The sequence below is a fragment of the Felis catus genome, chromosome B3, assembly GCF_018350175.1.
Source record: "Felis catus isolate Fca126 chromosome B3, F.catus_Fca126_mat1.0, whole genome shotgun sequence".
Classification (NCBI taxonomy): Eukaryota; Metazoa; Chordata; class Mammalia; order Carnivora; family Felidae; genus Felis; species Felis catus.
Genome location: NC_058373.1, coordinates 38006010 through 38020065, shown reverse-complemented (window position 1 = coordinate 38020065; position 14056 = coordinate 38006010). Strand labels below are relative to the sequence as shown.

The window sequence follows — 14056 nt, the reverse complement described above, 5'->3', positions numbered from 1 at the left end:
CAGGACCAAGTACTGGCCAATGAAGTGTAAGGGGAGGTATCATGGGCGGTTGTCTGGAAACTTCCTTAAAAGATGGCTGGCTTGCATCCTTTGACCCTTTTCCTGCCTTCTTTTATCTTGCTGCCTGGAAGGAAGCTATGATGGCTAGGACTCCAGTAGCAAACGTAGACCCACAGGAGGAAGCCTATACACTAGGGATGGCAGGGAGCAACTTCATGAACTTCCAAACCAAGCCTGAAGAGCCCAGGCCCGGACTTCGTATACACAAGAGGAATCCATTCTGTCTTATTTAAGTAATACTCTTCCAGTTTTCAGTCAGAGACAAATGTAGTCCTGGCCTTCCCATTACCAAATTAATTAATTTTTCTATGTGTGGATTTATATTTTATGTCTTCTCCTTTGTCATCATGGAAGTGTCTCTCTTATTAAGGCCTTTGATTTTGCATTTATCCCTTCTCATTAGCCATCAATTTCTCACTCCTCAACCACCCCCAGATCTTTGTATGACTAGCTCAGTTTTTTCTTTCAGGTCTCAATACAACTGTCATCTCATCAGAGAGGCTGTCCTTGACCACCGTATCTGAGGGAGCCTCCCATTATTCTCTATCCCACTTATGGCCATCTGAAATTAATTATACATCTGTTTACATGGTTATTATAATTCCTTACATCCCTTCAAGAATATCAGATCATGTGGGCAGGGACTTTTTCTTGTTCACCTACACCTAGCAGGTTTTTTTTTTTTTTTTTTTTTTTTTTTACCTTTTATCTATTTTAAATGTTTGTTTATTTTGAGGCAGGGGGAGGGACAGAGAGAGAGGGAAAGAGAGAATCCCAAGCAGGCTCCACACTGTCAGCGCAGAGCCTAATGTGGGGCTCAGTCTCATGAGCCGGGAGATCATGACCTGAGCTGAAACCAAGAGGCAGATGTGTAACCGACTGAGCCACCCAGGCACCCCCACCTAGCAGGCTCTTAATAAATGCTGGAATGAATGAATGAATACATTTTGTTGCGAGTAGAGAAAGAGAGATAGAGGTTAGGGGAGGTCTCCCAGAGGACATTGTGCCTGATCTGAGCCCAAGTTTGGAAGTAAGAGTATGTCTAGAAGACACCAGAGAGAGAAGAGGACATTTGCCAAAGAGGGAACAGCATGTTCACTCACAGAGATGGAGAGGACATGTTGTATGTGGCCACAGGCTGGCTGCTCTATGAGCAGTCACGATAGAATGTAGCAGAGGGGGCTGGAGGTAGGAAGGGGCCCGATTATGCCACCCTAAGGGAAACTTTTGGGGGATGTTCAAGAGGTAAGAGACATTTTAATTAGTGATCAGAGACTCCGTCCTTCCAGAGTTTATGCAGAGGATGGACTGGCAGTAAGGAGATCACCACACTCGCCATTGCAGAGGTGTATTTAACCATCAAGGAGGACTGGGACCAAAGCAAGGCCCATGAGGATTAGAGTGAGAGTAAAGGATTTGGTAGATAGGAAGTTGCATCAGGAGTGTATCAATTAACATTTCTTTACGACGTGGCAGCATGTTACGATGGAAAGAGGTGTTAAAGTCAGAGACGTAAATCAAATCCTACCTCCTCACTGGTGGGCCCTTGAGAAGTCACTTAACCAATTATCGTCATTGGTAAAGGAGTGATAATATCACATACTCCCTCTTGTCCTTTTTTTAAATAATTTTTTAAGGCTTATTTATTTTTGAGAGAAAGAGAGACAGAGTGTGAGAGGCAGAGGGACAGAGAGAGAGGGAGACACAGAATTCAAAGCAGGCTCCAGGTTCTGAGCTGTCAGCACAGGGCCGGACACGGAACTCAAACTCACAAACCGTGAAATCATGACTGGCGCTGAAGTCGGACGCTTAACCGACTGAGCCACCCGGCCATCCGTCTCTTGTCCTTTTAAAGACTAAAGTGAGTCAGCTGGATTAGGACAATACCCACCTGTTATGGTGCCCGGCACAAAATGGGAGTTGAGTAAATGCTTGCTCTCTCCCCCAACCTTTCTCATAGTCTACAACTCAACTCCTACAGGAATCAGAAAACAGGAGGGGCCCATCTGACTAGGAGTAGTTAAGTCTTAAGGTTTTGTGAACCTGAGGCAGTTAGGCAGCAGCTGGGTAATTTAGAAGCAGCTTGGAGTTAAGTGATGCTGTGATTGTTGGTCCCTCCAGCCCCGGCAGAGAGGTAGAGGGGCTGTCATACATCAGAGAGTGATAGAGTTGAAACAATAGTAAATTCGTGAATAGTTTGATTTTAATTATCCTTTAATTTTAAATAGGCCTTTTTACTAAAGAAATTATTTTTTACGGGGCGCCTGGGTGGCGCAGTCGGTTAAGCGTCCGACTTCAGCCAGGTCACGATCTCACGGTCCGTGAGTTCGAGCCCCGCGTCGGGCTCTGGGCTGATGGCTCAGAGCCTGGAGCCTGTTTCTGATTCTGTCTCCCTCTCTCTCTGCCCCTCCCCTGTTCACGCTCTGTCTCTCTCTGTCCCAAAAATAAATAAATGTTAAAAAAAAAAAGAAATTATTTTTTAAATACACACAAAAATACAGAATGAAATCCATGTAACCCACAAGCAGCTTTAACATTTGCCATAACGTTACCATTCTTATTTCATCTATTCCCTCCACATTTTTTGAAGTCTTATATTATTTATTGAGAGAGATGGGGGAGGGGGGAGAGAGAGAGCACACGCAAGAGCTGGCGAGCGGCAGAGAAAGAGGGAGACAGAGAATCCCAAGCAGGTTCCACATTGTCTGCACAGAACCCGACGTGGGGCTTGAACCCACAAACTGTGAGATCATGACCTGAGCCGAGATCTAGAGTCGGACACTTAACTGACTGAGCCACCCATGGCCCCCGGTGAAGTCTTTTAAAGCAAATCCCAGCCATCATATTATCTTACCCTTAAGCACTTCAGATAAGGACTTAAAAAAAAAAAAAAAAAAAAAACTGGGGCACCTGGGTGGCTCAGTTAAGCGTCTGACTTCGGCTCAGGTCATGATCTTATAGCTCGTGAGTTCCAGCCCCGTGTCGGGCTCTGTGCTGACAGCTCAGAGCCTGGAGCCTGCTTCAGATTCTGTGTCTCCCTCTCTTCTGCCCCTTCCCCTCTCACACTCTGTCTCTCTTTCTCCTTCAAAAATAAATAACATTAAAAAATTTTAAAAAACCCAGAAAAACCACAACTATTATCACATCTAACAAATTTAACAATGCGTTAATACCATTTAATTTCCAGTCATTGTTCCGTTTTCCCCAATTATCTTGAAATTTTTTTAAATTGTTTTAATGTTTATTTTTGATAGAGACACAATGACAACGAGACAGAGCATGAGCAGGGGAGGGGCAGAGACACAGACTCTGAAGCAGGCTCCAGGCTCTGAGCTGTCAGCACAGACCTGAGCTGAAGTCGGCTACTTAACCGACTGAGCTAACCAGCGCCCCAGGTCTTTTCTTTTCTTCCTTTTTTTTTTTTTTTTTAAGTCTATTTATTTGAGAGTGACAGAGACAGTGTGAGTGGGGGAAGGAGAAAGAGAGAGAGAGAGAGAGAGAGAGAGAGAGAGAGAGAATCCCAAGCAAACTCTGTACTGCCAGCACAGAGCCTGACTTGGGGCTTGAACTCACGAAACTGTGAGATCATGACCTGAGCCAAAGCCAAGAGTCACTTGCCTTCCCACTTCCCAAATGAGCCACCCAGGTGCCCCTACCTCAGCTCAGGTCCTGAGCTCAGGGTTATGAGTACAAGCCCTGTGTTGGGCTCCATGCTGAGCATGAAGTCTACTTTTAAAAAATTATATAAAGTAATATATAATATATATGTACATAAAGAACTCATGGGTTTTTATATATTTATAATATATAATTATACACACACACACACACACACATATATGTGTATGTATATAAGGAACTCATGGGTTTTTATATATTTCAAGTGTTTTGATCCATAGCAGTCATTTTTTGGCCAGTAGGCTCCCGAGTAGTGCTTTATCATTTCAAGATACTTAACGTACATTAATCATTTCAACCTCACAAACAACCCTGTGAGGGTAGGTATTATTACCCAGTTTTACAAATGAGAAATCTTGAGCACGTGGCTTGAACCACGATTTGATGTCTATTGTTCTTTCCATTAAATATAATAATGGTTGAAAGAATCCGAGTATTAAAGGCGACTGGATTCTTTTTTCTTTTTTCTGGTTTTGAGATTAAACAGCAGAAGTCTTTAACCAGTGGGAATATAATATTAGGCGATATCCACTTTAGAAGGCATTACTTGCAGCAAACACTGTTGAGAATAATGTTATGCTGATAATACTGTAACTTAGTAAATAGCCTGTCTCAACTTTGTTTGTGAAGCATTTCAATTTTGATTACTCTGTGCGGGATCTACCGCTCGGATGTATGTCATTTTATGGTCTGCCCATGTCTGGGGAGCTGGTATTACACGCTGCCTAGTGTTTTTAATTCAGAACTTCTTCGAAAAGAAACCTTAGCCTCTTATGTTTAAACCCTAGTTTTAATAGCATAAGCTATTTCCTTCTTATATAGCTTTGTGGGCATAGTAATAAAATAAATACCACAAAATCACTGATGAGATGAAAATTGAGCTCCCTGCTTCTGTGCAGCCATGTAGGTAAAACAGTAATTGGCTCTGATAATAACTTTTGTTCTTACAAACCAAAGTCTAAATGAGAGTCACATTTGATATATCTGCTTGTAATTACTATCAAAAGGAGAGAATTCTACGTTGAGATTTAGTGACTCAAGATAGATTAAATAAATTGCTGCCTTTTCTTGACCAATTTAAGACAAATTTCTGAAATTATTTTTGATATTTTATCTTACTGTCAGGAAAAAGGATCTTCCCGAGTTTGCTCTTCAGCATAGTGGAAGGATGAATTTTTTCTTTCTTAAATTGACAACTGTTTTTCTTAACAAAAAATCTTATTAGTAGATCTGATAATGCAGCTAATGCTTATAAGTATTTTCCTATATATCTCGATAGGTGGTTTGTGAGACAAATTTAGGTGATGAATGTATTTGTAGTGATTTACAGTGAAACCATTTGGTATGTTAATGTTATTTAAATGCGGGCTCTTTTAATATGTTTTTAAAAGGGAAATTTAATCATGTGTTATAATATATTATTTTGGCATACCCATGCTTTGGTGCCAACAGAGTAAATATTAGAATATTAATAATTTTAAAGGACCTCTCCCATAGCTTTAGAAAACGACTGATAGATAATTGATATTACAACCTGTCATTTCTTTTGGATTTCTATTTACATTTGGATTTCTTTCCATAAGGAGCTATGTCTAATGCCACAGAAACATACATATGGGCAGAAAACCACCAGATTTTAATGCCACTTTTAACAATGGCTCTGTATTTGGTCATTTCCTCCCTACACCAGTACAACAGCCACACAAAGTTGATGGAGCATAAGAAAACTAAGAAAATGCTACGGTCCACCGAGCCTATGATCCCAGAATTAAAAAGTTCTAACAAAGCTTAGACATGATAGATGAAGCTATTACCGTCAATTGTATCCAGGGTTCACATTTTAAAAACACCCTAATTACAGAAACTACATCCAGTCAATGTAATACATATTAGCAATTTCCCAATCCTTGCTGGATGGGAAATTATTCTGAAAGTTTAATTAAGAAGGAAAAAATTATGCTCAGGTATTAATTTCAATAAAAGAGGCATTCAGCTTCCACGCAAAAGCCCTGGAGTAGTGCTGGGAGTGTGGGTTACCCACAGAAGGAAAGCCATTTATAATTAGGCACAACATTGTTTTCACAACCACATGTACTTCAAGGAGGAGGAAACAGAAATGCCTTACATGCAACCTGTATCCCTGCATGGGTTAAATGAAGTGGACAGCTGAGCACAGTTATTTAAAGATTTGGCTTAAAAACTGCTATTTAAACAAATAAAAAGGAAGGTTTGGAGCCTGTGCTAAGAAATAACTTATCAGGACAGCACGCATTCCATAGATATTTCTGTAATGTTCCCCTTCACCTTGACCTCAGGCACAGCCCACTTATGAATGTTGATGACCAAACAGCCTGGTCATGAACTAATCTTCCTGGTTTCTACAACCATTTTAACAATTGCATCAGATCACCCCCAGAACTAAGACACTCAATTGAAAGGAAAAAAAATTTTAATTGCTCACAACACTTCCTTTTGAAAAAGTCACAAGGGACCCATCTTTTAGGATTCCATTTACATGAAATGCCCAGAATGTCTAAGAGACAGAAAGTAGACTAGTAGTTGCCAGGAGCTGGAAGGAGGTGGAGGGAATGGGGAGTGACTGTTAATGGGTAGGAGGCTTCTTTTGGGGTGATGGAAATGTTCTGAAATTAAGGGTGATGGCTGCACAGCTTTGTGACTATGCTGAAAAATCACTGAAGAGTATATATACTTTTAAAGGTGTGAATTTTATAGTATGTGAATTACATATCACAATAAAATGTCACAAGACTTCAGAAACTGTCAGTAATGTCATATTCCTTAAGTGTCAACTTACCTTTTAGCATCAAATCATAGAAAGCCAAAGCTGGGGAGGATGGGGGGGGGGAGGCAGGATGGGGGGGGGAGGCAGGAGGGGTGGGGGTGGAGGTTGGAGGGTGGGGGTGAGGTGAATAGTTCTCCAAGAGACCTTCAAGTCTAACTGCTGCGTTTTGCAAATAAAGAAACCGATTTTCAAAGAAGGAAAGTAACTTACCCAAGGTTACATGCAGGCAGTCGGGGGCGGGAGGGAGCAAGATTGGAACTTAGGTCTCTGCACACCTACCGCATGCCCCTTTCCACCACCACGGTGCTGTCTTCTCTGGTGGTTTATAGTTAGGCATCGCAGCCGTAGCTAATTTGAATTATTTAAAATGAGGAACACGTGGTTCAAACAAGATGCTTTTTTTTCCTAATGAAAGCACACGTGTATCCCATAGATAGCAAAACCTCTGTGGAATCACTAAATTTGTTGCGGTAAATTCACCAAGTCCCCACTGAGATTTACCTGTAAATGTCCCTTGAGGAAAGTGGCCACATTAACAGACCAAGGGAGCCCTCTACCTGTGTGTTTGTAGTATAGATTTCATTGGCAAAAATCCTTGACCTGGAAAGCTAAAAATAAACCGAGACCAGGTATCCCGGTCTTTTGTCCACCTTGGTTGGCTTCTAACATTATTTTTGAGGAAATGAATGGCGTCCAAGGTTGTGTCTGTATGAGCGATAGGATACGTGGAGGAAAATCTGCAGAAAGTTCCTTTTCTGTAAATAAAAGAGACCAATTCGCAGCCTAAATAGGAAACCCAAATATATATGTGTATATATATATATATATGTATATATATATATATTCTTTTTTGCAATAAGAATTACATTAAAATAATTATTTTCAAAGAACTTCATACTCCTTTGAGGATATAAAATGTTAGTAAGCATTTTTGTTCATTCAGCATGAAAGTTTCATTGTTTCTTTGTTCCAGCGAAAGATAGGGTTGAATGTAAAAATCATGCACGATCCTGAAAACATCCACCACAGAGGTGCTATAAATTCGACCTATGGAATCAGTTTGCCATACATTAATCAGAGAAAAGCATGTGTAAGTAACGAGTTGTTTTCATGAGCTCTTAATTTCTTCAAGAATCAAAAGTCATATATTTTGTAAGATACAATGTCGATTTTAAGTAAAGATTGTGATCCTTTTGTCCTTAGAATTTGGGGGAGATGAGGTGGAGTGGCTTTCATTTGGTTTATAATTACAAATGACGAAAAATGTGTAAACCTACTTTTAGAGGCTCTCTTTGTAGCCCATTCAATTTTGTCTGTTTTACCTGCCGTTCCTAAATAATCTGGCATCGTAATTTTAACAAGGATGAGATAATTTAACAACAACGAAAATGAATAGAGGAATTTTAAATATTTTATCTCTTTGATAGCAGGCTCACCGCTAGAAAAAGCAAAAGGAAACAGCAGCGTATCATTGGCTTCCATGGCATATGATCACATAGTACACAAAATTTAAGAATATTATTCTAAATCTGAAGCAAGCATGAATTAATTCTTTATGTCAGCAAAAGGAAGAGAGGGAAGAATAATCAAATGCAGATTGGCATTAAATGATCCCAGAGTCTGTGCCTCTATTTGGCTGCTAGGTGTCCCAAAGCCAGGACTGTACTTTCTGTGTTGTGGGGTTTTCTTAGGAGATTTCAAAGAAATGCTTCATTTTCATTGAGAAATCATTTGACTTGAGATTATTTCTAAACCTGAAAAACAGTTACTGAGATGACATCTATAAATTTTTAAATACACTTTTAACCTCGAAAGCTCTTAAACGCATGCTTTGGTGAAATCAAGACTAAAACCAAGATTAATTTTAGAATTCAATTGCAAAACCATTTCTAACCAGAAGAGTCTCTTAGATTAATCTTCTGAATTTCCTGCGCAGACATTTTCATCTGCCTGCTTCATTCATGTAACCCTGAACTGTATTTTTAGTTTCTTTATATGTGCCTTATGTTATTTTATCAGCTTTGGCTTGAGAGCACTTTATCATAGAAATACTTCTATAGCCTAAGAAATAACCGGAAAGTTTGATATTTTTATTCCTGCTGAAACTTTATTTAAAATGTCACTGTGAATAATGTGAAAAGGTTTTTATCTGCCTCCCATGAGCCCAAAGCCCTTGAAATAAAAATATTATTTCTCTGGCTGCACAGACAGAGGCAGATTTCTCTTTTGTTGCTGTTGGTTTTCCCCTTCCATCTAGAATTAATATTGGCTTCGCTGGTGGAGTGCTGAGGCTTTGTAGCCCAAGGCAACCACCACGTTTCAAGCAAACTTTTTCTGACATCAAAGTTTAAAAAGGCATACCTCTAGATTTACAGAGGATTATGCTTTACTTTCATGAATATGAGTGAAGATTCAGAAATAAATAGGAATTCAGAACTCTACCCAAAATTGGGGGCAGAACCTTAGTCATTTGTTATATTCTTTTTTCTAATTCCCAATAGGATGAGTGCTTTGGGGATTGTGCCCAAGTACTTTGAACACACAGGGTTTGGGAAAGTACTTTGCCTCACACGACACATAGATAATATACACTCATTTATTATACTGATGATCCCTTTTTCCCATTAAACTTAACTCCAAGAAAATCTACGCCAGCGTGCTCTAAAATGTATGTACATTATATACATCTTGCTCACGCTATCGGCATTTCAATCAAAAGAGTTAATCCTATCAGTTTACGTTGATGTAGGTACATACAGTGGTACCAACTGAAAAATGGCACTTTCAGTTTGGATTTATAAAACAGAAACACTGTGCCAAAAGTCCTGTTAAAGAAATATTCGGGTATTGGTTTTAAATAGTCATGTAGAGCATTTGGGAACAAATACAGTTGTGATTTACCACTTATAAAAATGTGTTTGAAAGCACTTACCCAAACTGAAGCAATGTGTCTAGTGTTGTGATGTATAGTTAATTAGAAAAGCAGCATCAAGGCTAATCCTTTTTTAGAACTACTCTAAACACAAAGGGGATTATGATTTGGCTGCCGAGGGCCATGTGTTCCCTTACTTCCTATGAAACTTGAACAGCTTGTCAAAAGCTTGTAAATAATCTTAGACATTTTGGACAGAGCAAATTTGAATATGCAGCTGATTTACATGATTAGTTCCTAGAAGCTGATATTTTCTCCATTTTATGAAGAGGTATATCCTTCCTGATCATAAGGGGCTGATGCAAAGATTTTAGTGCATTGAAAACACATATACCCCAGACAGACAGACAGACAGGCACAGGCGCGCGCGCGCGCACCCACGCACACACACACACACACACACACACACACACACACATTTCCTTCAGATTTTTATATCCTGTAACTCTATGTAAAATCAATTTACAAAAAAGTACTGAAAGTGAAACTCACTAATGATTTTTTCCGTATCTTAAATCTGCCAAATTAAGCAACGACAACAACCCTCTAACACGTTTTAGAGTGAAGCCTCACAGGTATGGGGAGACAAGAAGAAATCTCTGATCTTCATAATTCCTCACTGACATCTAGTCCCACTTAGACTTTCTAAGGCAACACATTCAAAGGCCTACAGAAAATTTGACTTTGATTTATTTGTTTTAAATAAAAGGGGTTTCTTACAAGGCTTGAAACATGTCTCTGTTAGCATGAATTTTAAAAGAACGATTATGAATGCATAACAAAATAGCCAAACAAAACATTGCTTTGTACTGCTGCACAAATAACTCTGATGATAACTGTTATGACCTAGAAAAGAAGCATAAAAACATTTTTCTTGGTGGCAACATATAAGTTGCTGTAGAATTATACCAGTTCTGGTCCCACTTTCCAAATAAATAAATATATAATGCAATGTAAACTTAGAATCTTTTATTTATTCATGAGGTTGAATTTAATACTATTATGATTTCCCGATTTTATGAGTCATCCGTTATGCAGTGTTGTTCACTAACTTAGTTGGGTAGCAACCACACTTCACAAATCATAGTTTCATTCTTTACTGTTTTACTTGGGGTGTACATAGTAATCTCTCTCGTGAAAGTACATTCATTTCGGAAATGATAAAGTAATGGAAAGCGAGGCAATTGTGTTAATGTCAAATGATTAGAAGCACCAGAAGTAGGGGGGAGGGGTGCTCGGGGAGGTGGGGGGAAGAAGGCCGATTTCAAAACATGATTGTGTTTTAAGCCCATGCATATGGCCACAATTACAGTCACAACGTAATTTGGCAATGGTAGCAGAATTAGATTTAAACAAATTGATGTTACACTGCAGTAATTCAGAATGAGCTTGTTGCATTTATAAACCATAACAAGAAGCAGAGTGAATTAATAAACCCTTCTTGTCACTAAAAATAAAAAAGGGAATAATTGCTGAGATGGAGTTAACAGATGACTATAGTCAGCATCCTTTCAGCCTAGATACGGGAAAGTGAAGGTCACCCCCATCTCAGATGACAAAGAGGGGACATTTTGTTGGTAAACAAATTAATCTTTTGAAAGGTCGCCATTTGTTTTAAGTTTTTATCCAGTTCTTGTCATCTGGAATCAGAGATTGACTGTCATTTCACTAGGCAGGGGTGCAGTTGAAGCAGACAAAGCTGCTTCCGTACATATCAGCATTCCTTGACAAAACTCGGTGCCTGATTGTGATGCTATGGGCTGCTGGTTTACAGCTGTCTCCGGACAAGAATGGAGGCCCACCGCTGAATTCCAATAAGATGGGCCTGCATATTCAGCCTGCTGTAAGCTGGCCCTCTGCCCACAAGTAAAATGTATTGTAGTTCAAGCCAGCAATTATCTCTTTTACTTCCTTCTGTGCTGCTTCTGTTCCTTTTTTCCAAAAACAGATGTGGGTATTCACTCAAGTTCTGCATCTATTTCTTCCTCACACCTGCCGGGTCAGAATTCTGACAGAGGTAGAGTTTGAGGGAGCCAGCCGACAACAATCAGACGTAATTTCCTTGAGAGCGGCTTAAAAAGAAAATGTTGATTTTTCAGGAAATGTGGAGTCAGCATCTTGGTCCCCCTCCCTTTTCCCAGGAGCATTTGGTAAATTAAATTAGTGGAACAAAAGGAAATAGCTTTAAAGACATTCAGAAATGCCATATCCCATTTATGACACACAGTCATTACCCAAGGACTGTGATGGCATGCACAGCATCCCCACCTCTGTCGTTAGAGAGCGCTTTCTCATCAGGTTGCTTAGAGTTCTCAAGAAAACAATGACTTCTCGTGTTCCTTCCTCCTGATTTCCTAAAATATATCCCACCAATATGGCGGTGGCGGTGGTGGGTGGAAGGGTGGTGCATCGCCTTCGTATGTGGCTGCCGTCTAGAATTTTAGTTCTGCCTGGGTTTGGAGTACTGGAAAAGCTGAAGGAAGTGATGATAGAGTTATCATCGGCTGCTTTCTGGCTCTCACAAAAGCCCACGACGGCTCTGGGGTGGGAAGAAGCCATCAGAGGCTATGCTTGCATCGGATATCGTTCATCAAAAATCCAGCGGTAGTGAGTTCTCCAACTTCTTGAGGGTTTCTTGCGTGTTTCCTGAGTTTCTGTGCTGAGATCCTGCATGCATTTCCAGACCAACCCTACGCTGAACTCCAAGCACCTGCTAGCTCTGAGTGTAGTGAGTCTGGGTCCGACTGCCTGGTGTGAATCTTGCTAGATGGGGAATCTCCGGGAAACAGCCTGCGTTGTTTCATAAGTAAAATGTCCATAGTAAGAGTATCCCATAGGATTGCATTGAGATTTAAATGAGAGATTTCAAAGCACTTAGCAAAGGTCCTGGTACAAATAAGTTCTCTGAAAATGTTAGGACTAGAGACAATTGTGATATCGTATTATGCCATGTTTGATACTGACGTTTAAAACTTACATTCACGTAGGGGTTGAGGGAGAGAAACAAAATATTACTGAGATAGCTTCCAAAGATTCTATTTAATATTTCCTAGGATGATGCCTTTTCCCCCACACTGATACCAGGGTAGGGACCTCGTGGTCTGATCCATTTGCCTGTTTTTCAGATCTTCCACTGCCCCGACTCGTGCTTTGCTCGTATTAGGTGCTCAGGAGAGAACTGGTCTGTCTCCTCCTTCATCTAGTCTCTGCTTGAAACTAAGTGACTGATGCCAAGTCTAGAAGTCAAGAAGCGATTTTGCTGGCCCCGGTTACCCTGGTTGCACGGGGCATCTTCCCACTGGGCTGTCCGATAGAGTTTTCCTAGTGAAATACCCTTGCTCCTGGATTCCTGCAACAGCCTCACCACCAACTAGCTGTTTCCAGGAGCAAGTTACTCTACCTTGCTCATTCTCATTTTCCTGGGTTTTAAAATGGGGAGCTTGGGTTGGAGGCCGTCTGGTGTGGTGGGAAGGGTTTGGAATCCAGTGGATCGGTTTGGATCTGCCATTTTCTAGTTATGCAACCCAGGAGAGCAAATGCACATCTCGGGTTGTCAGTTTCTTCCGCAGAGTCAGGATAATGGTGCCCATTAGGCAAGGGTGTTCTGGGAATTATAGATAATATAACATTGCTGGCACATAAGAGGTGCCTAATAAGGGTCCTGCCTATGTAGAAAATGAACTAACCTTAGAAATCTCATACTTTCTTCCCCTTCTTCATACCTATGCTTCCACAAAAGGATCTGATTTGGCTCCTCTCACACTTCAGTATAAATGAGTAAAAAGGTTTAATGCTCTCATTTTCAAACTGTTACAGAGAACCCCAGTGAGTTTCGGGGAAGCTGCAAGCATTCAATTCACACTTAATTTTTTTGATAAATATTTGAACGATTTTAAAGTGCAGTAAAGAACAACACAGACATAGTTAAGTTAGGTACCAAATTTTAGCACATACTAAGATACCAGCAATGGGTTAGTTTGCACTGGCGGGTTAACTGAGCGCACGGGCGTCCACGCACATGCACATTTGAATTTCTTATAAAGATGTCTTTCACTAGCTCGGGCGAATCTTTGTACTGGTCACGTTTTGAAATTTAGGTCTGCTCATATCCACTCCTATAATAATCATACAGATACATAAGTGAAGGCCAAATACAGGTCAAGGTCTTAAAGCGGTGCCTAGCCCCTACTAGCATTCGACTGGTATTGGTATCACGACACACGCGAGCTATCACGCCTTAAAAGCCAGGCAAGTTCTCTGGAACTCACATTTGGCAGCACAAGAGCCAATGGTACATGGTAAAATTACAATAATACACATTGCAATGTGATTATATAGCATTATAGATCATCTCATTGCTCATTTTAAGTTTGGGTTGGTTCTCACCTGGTTGGAAATGTGCTGCACACGTTCCATCTGGCAGTGCAGGGTCGGCCTGTTGCTTCACTTACAGCTGTAGATAAAAGGTCAGCAGTAAAGCATCATCTTAAAATTTGCCTCAACCCACAAAACAAAAGTAGATTGTTTTGAAACTGAGCGAATATCCAAAACAAGAGGGTGCAGAGATATCCGAAAAGAAATTA

General features: G+C 40.3%; 1 protein-coding gene and 1 long non-coding RNA gene across 20 annotated transcripts in view; one reads left to right on the top strand and one right to left on the bottom strand.

Moving 5' to 3' along the window:
• IQCH (IQ motif containing H) overlaps nt 1-14056 on the top strand; it is a 213662-nt gene that overhangs the window by 30327 nt on the left and 169279 nt on the right. For 15 of the 19 annotated variants that reach the window (XM_045060684.1, XM_045060690.1, XM_045060688.1 and 12 more), the window contains one exon: nt 7515-7631. The exons of 1 other annotated variant lie outside the window; for it this stretch is intronic. In XM_045060684.1, coding sequence (XP_044916619.1) covers nt 7515-7631 — 117 coding nt within the window. 3 more of the 19 variants (XM_045060697.1, XM_045060699.1, XM_045060692.1) reach the window with 3 other exon arrangements.
• Nucleotides 10146-14056, bottom strand: part of LOC109500617 — a 193361-nt gene continuing 189450 nt past the window's right edge. Inside the window, exons 13-14 of the long non-coding RNA XR_006600075.1 lie at nt 13860-13926; nt 10146-12263 (exon numbers count right to left, since the gene is read on the bottom strand). This is a non-coding gene — a long non-coding RNA (uncharacterized LOC109500617). The remainder of the gene's footprint in view (nt 12264-13859; nt 13927-14056) is intronic.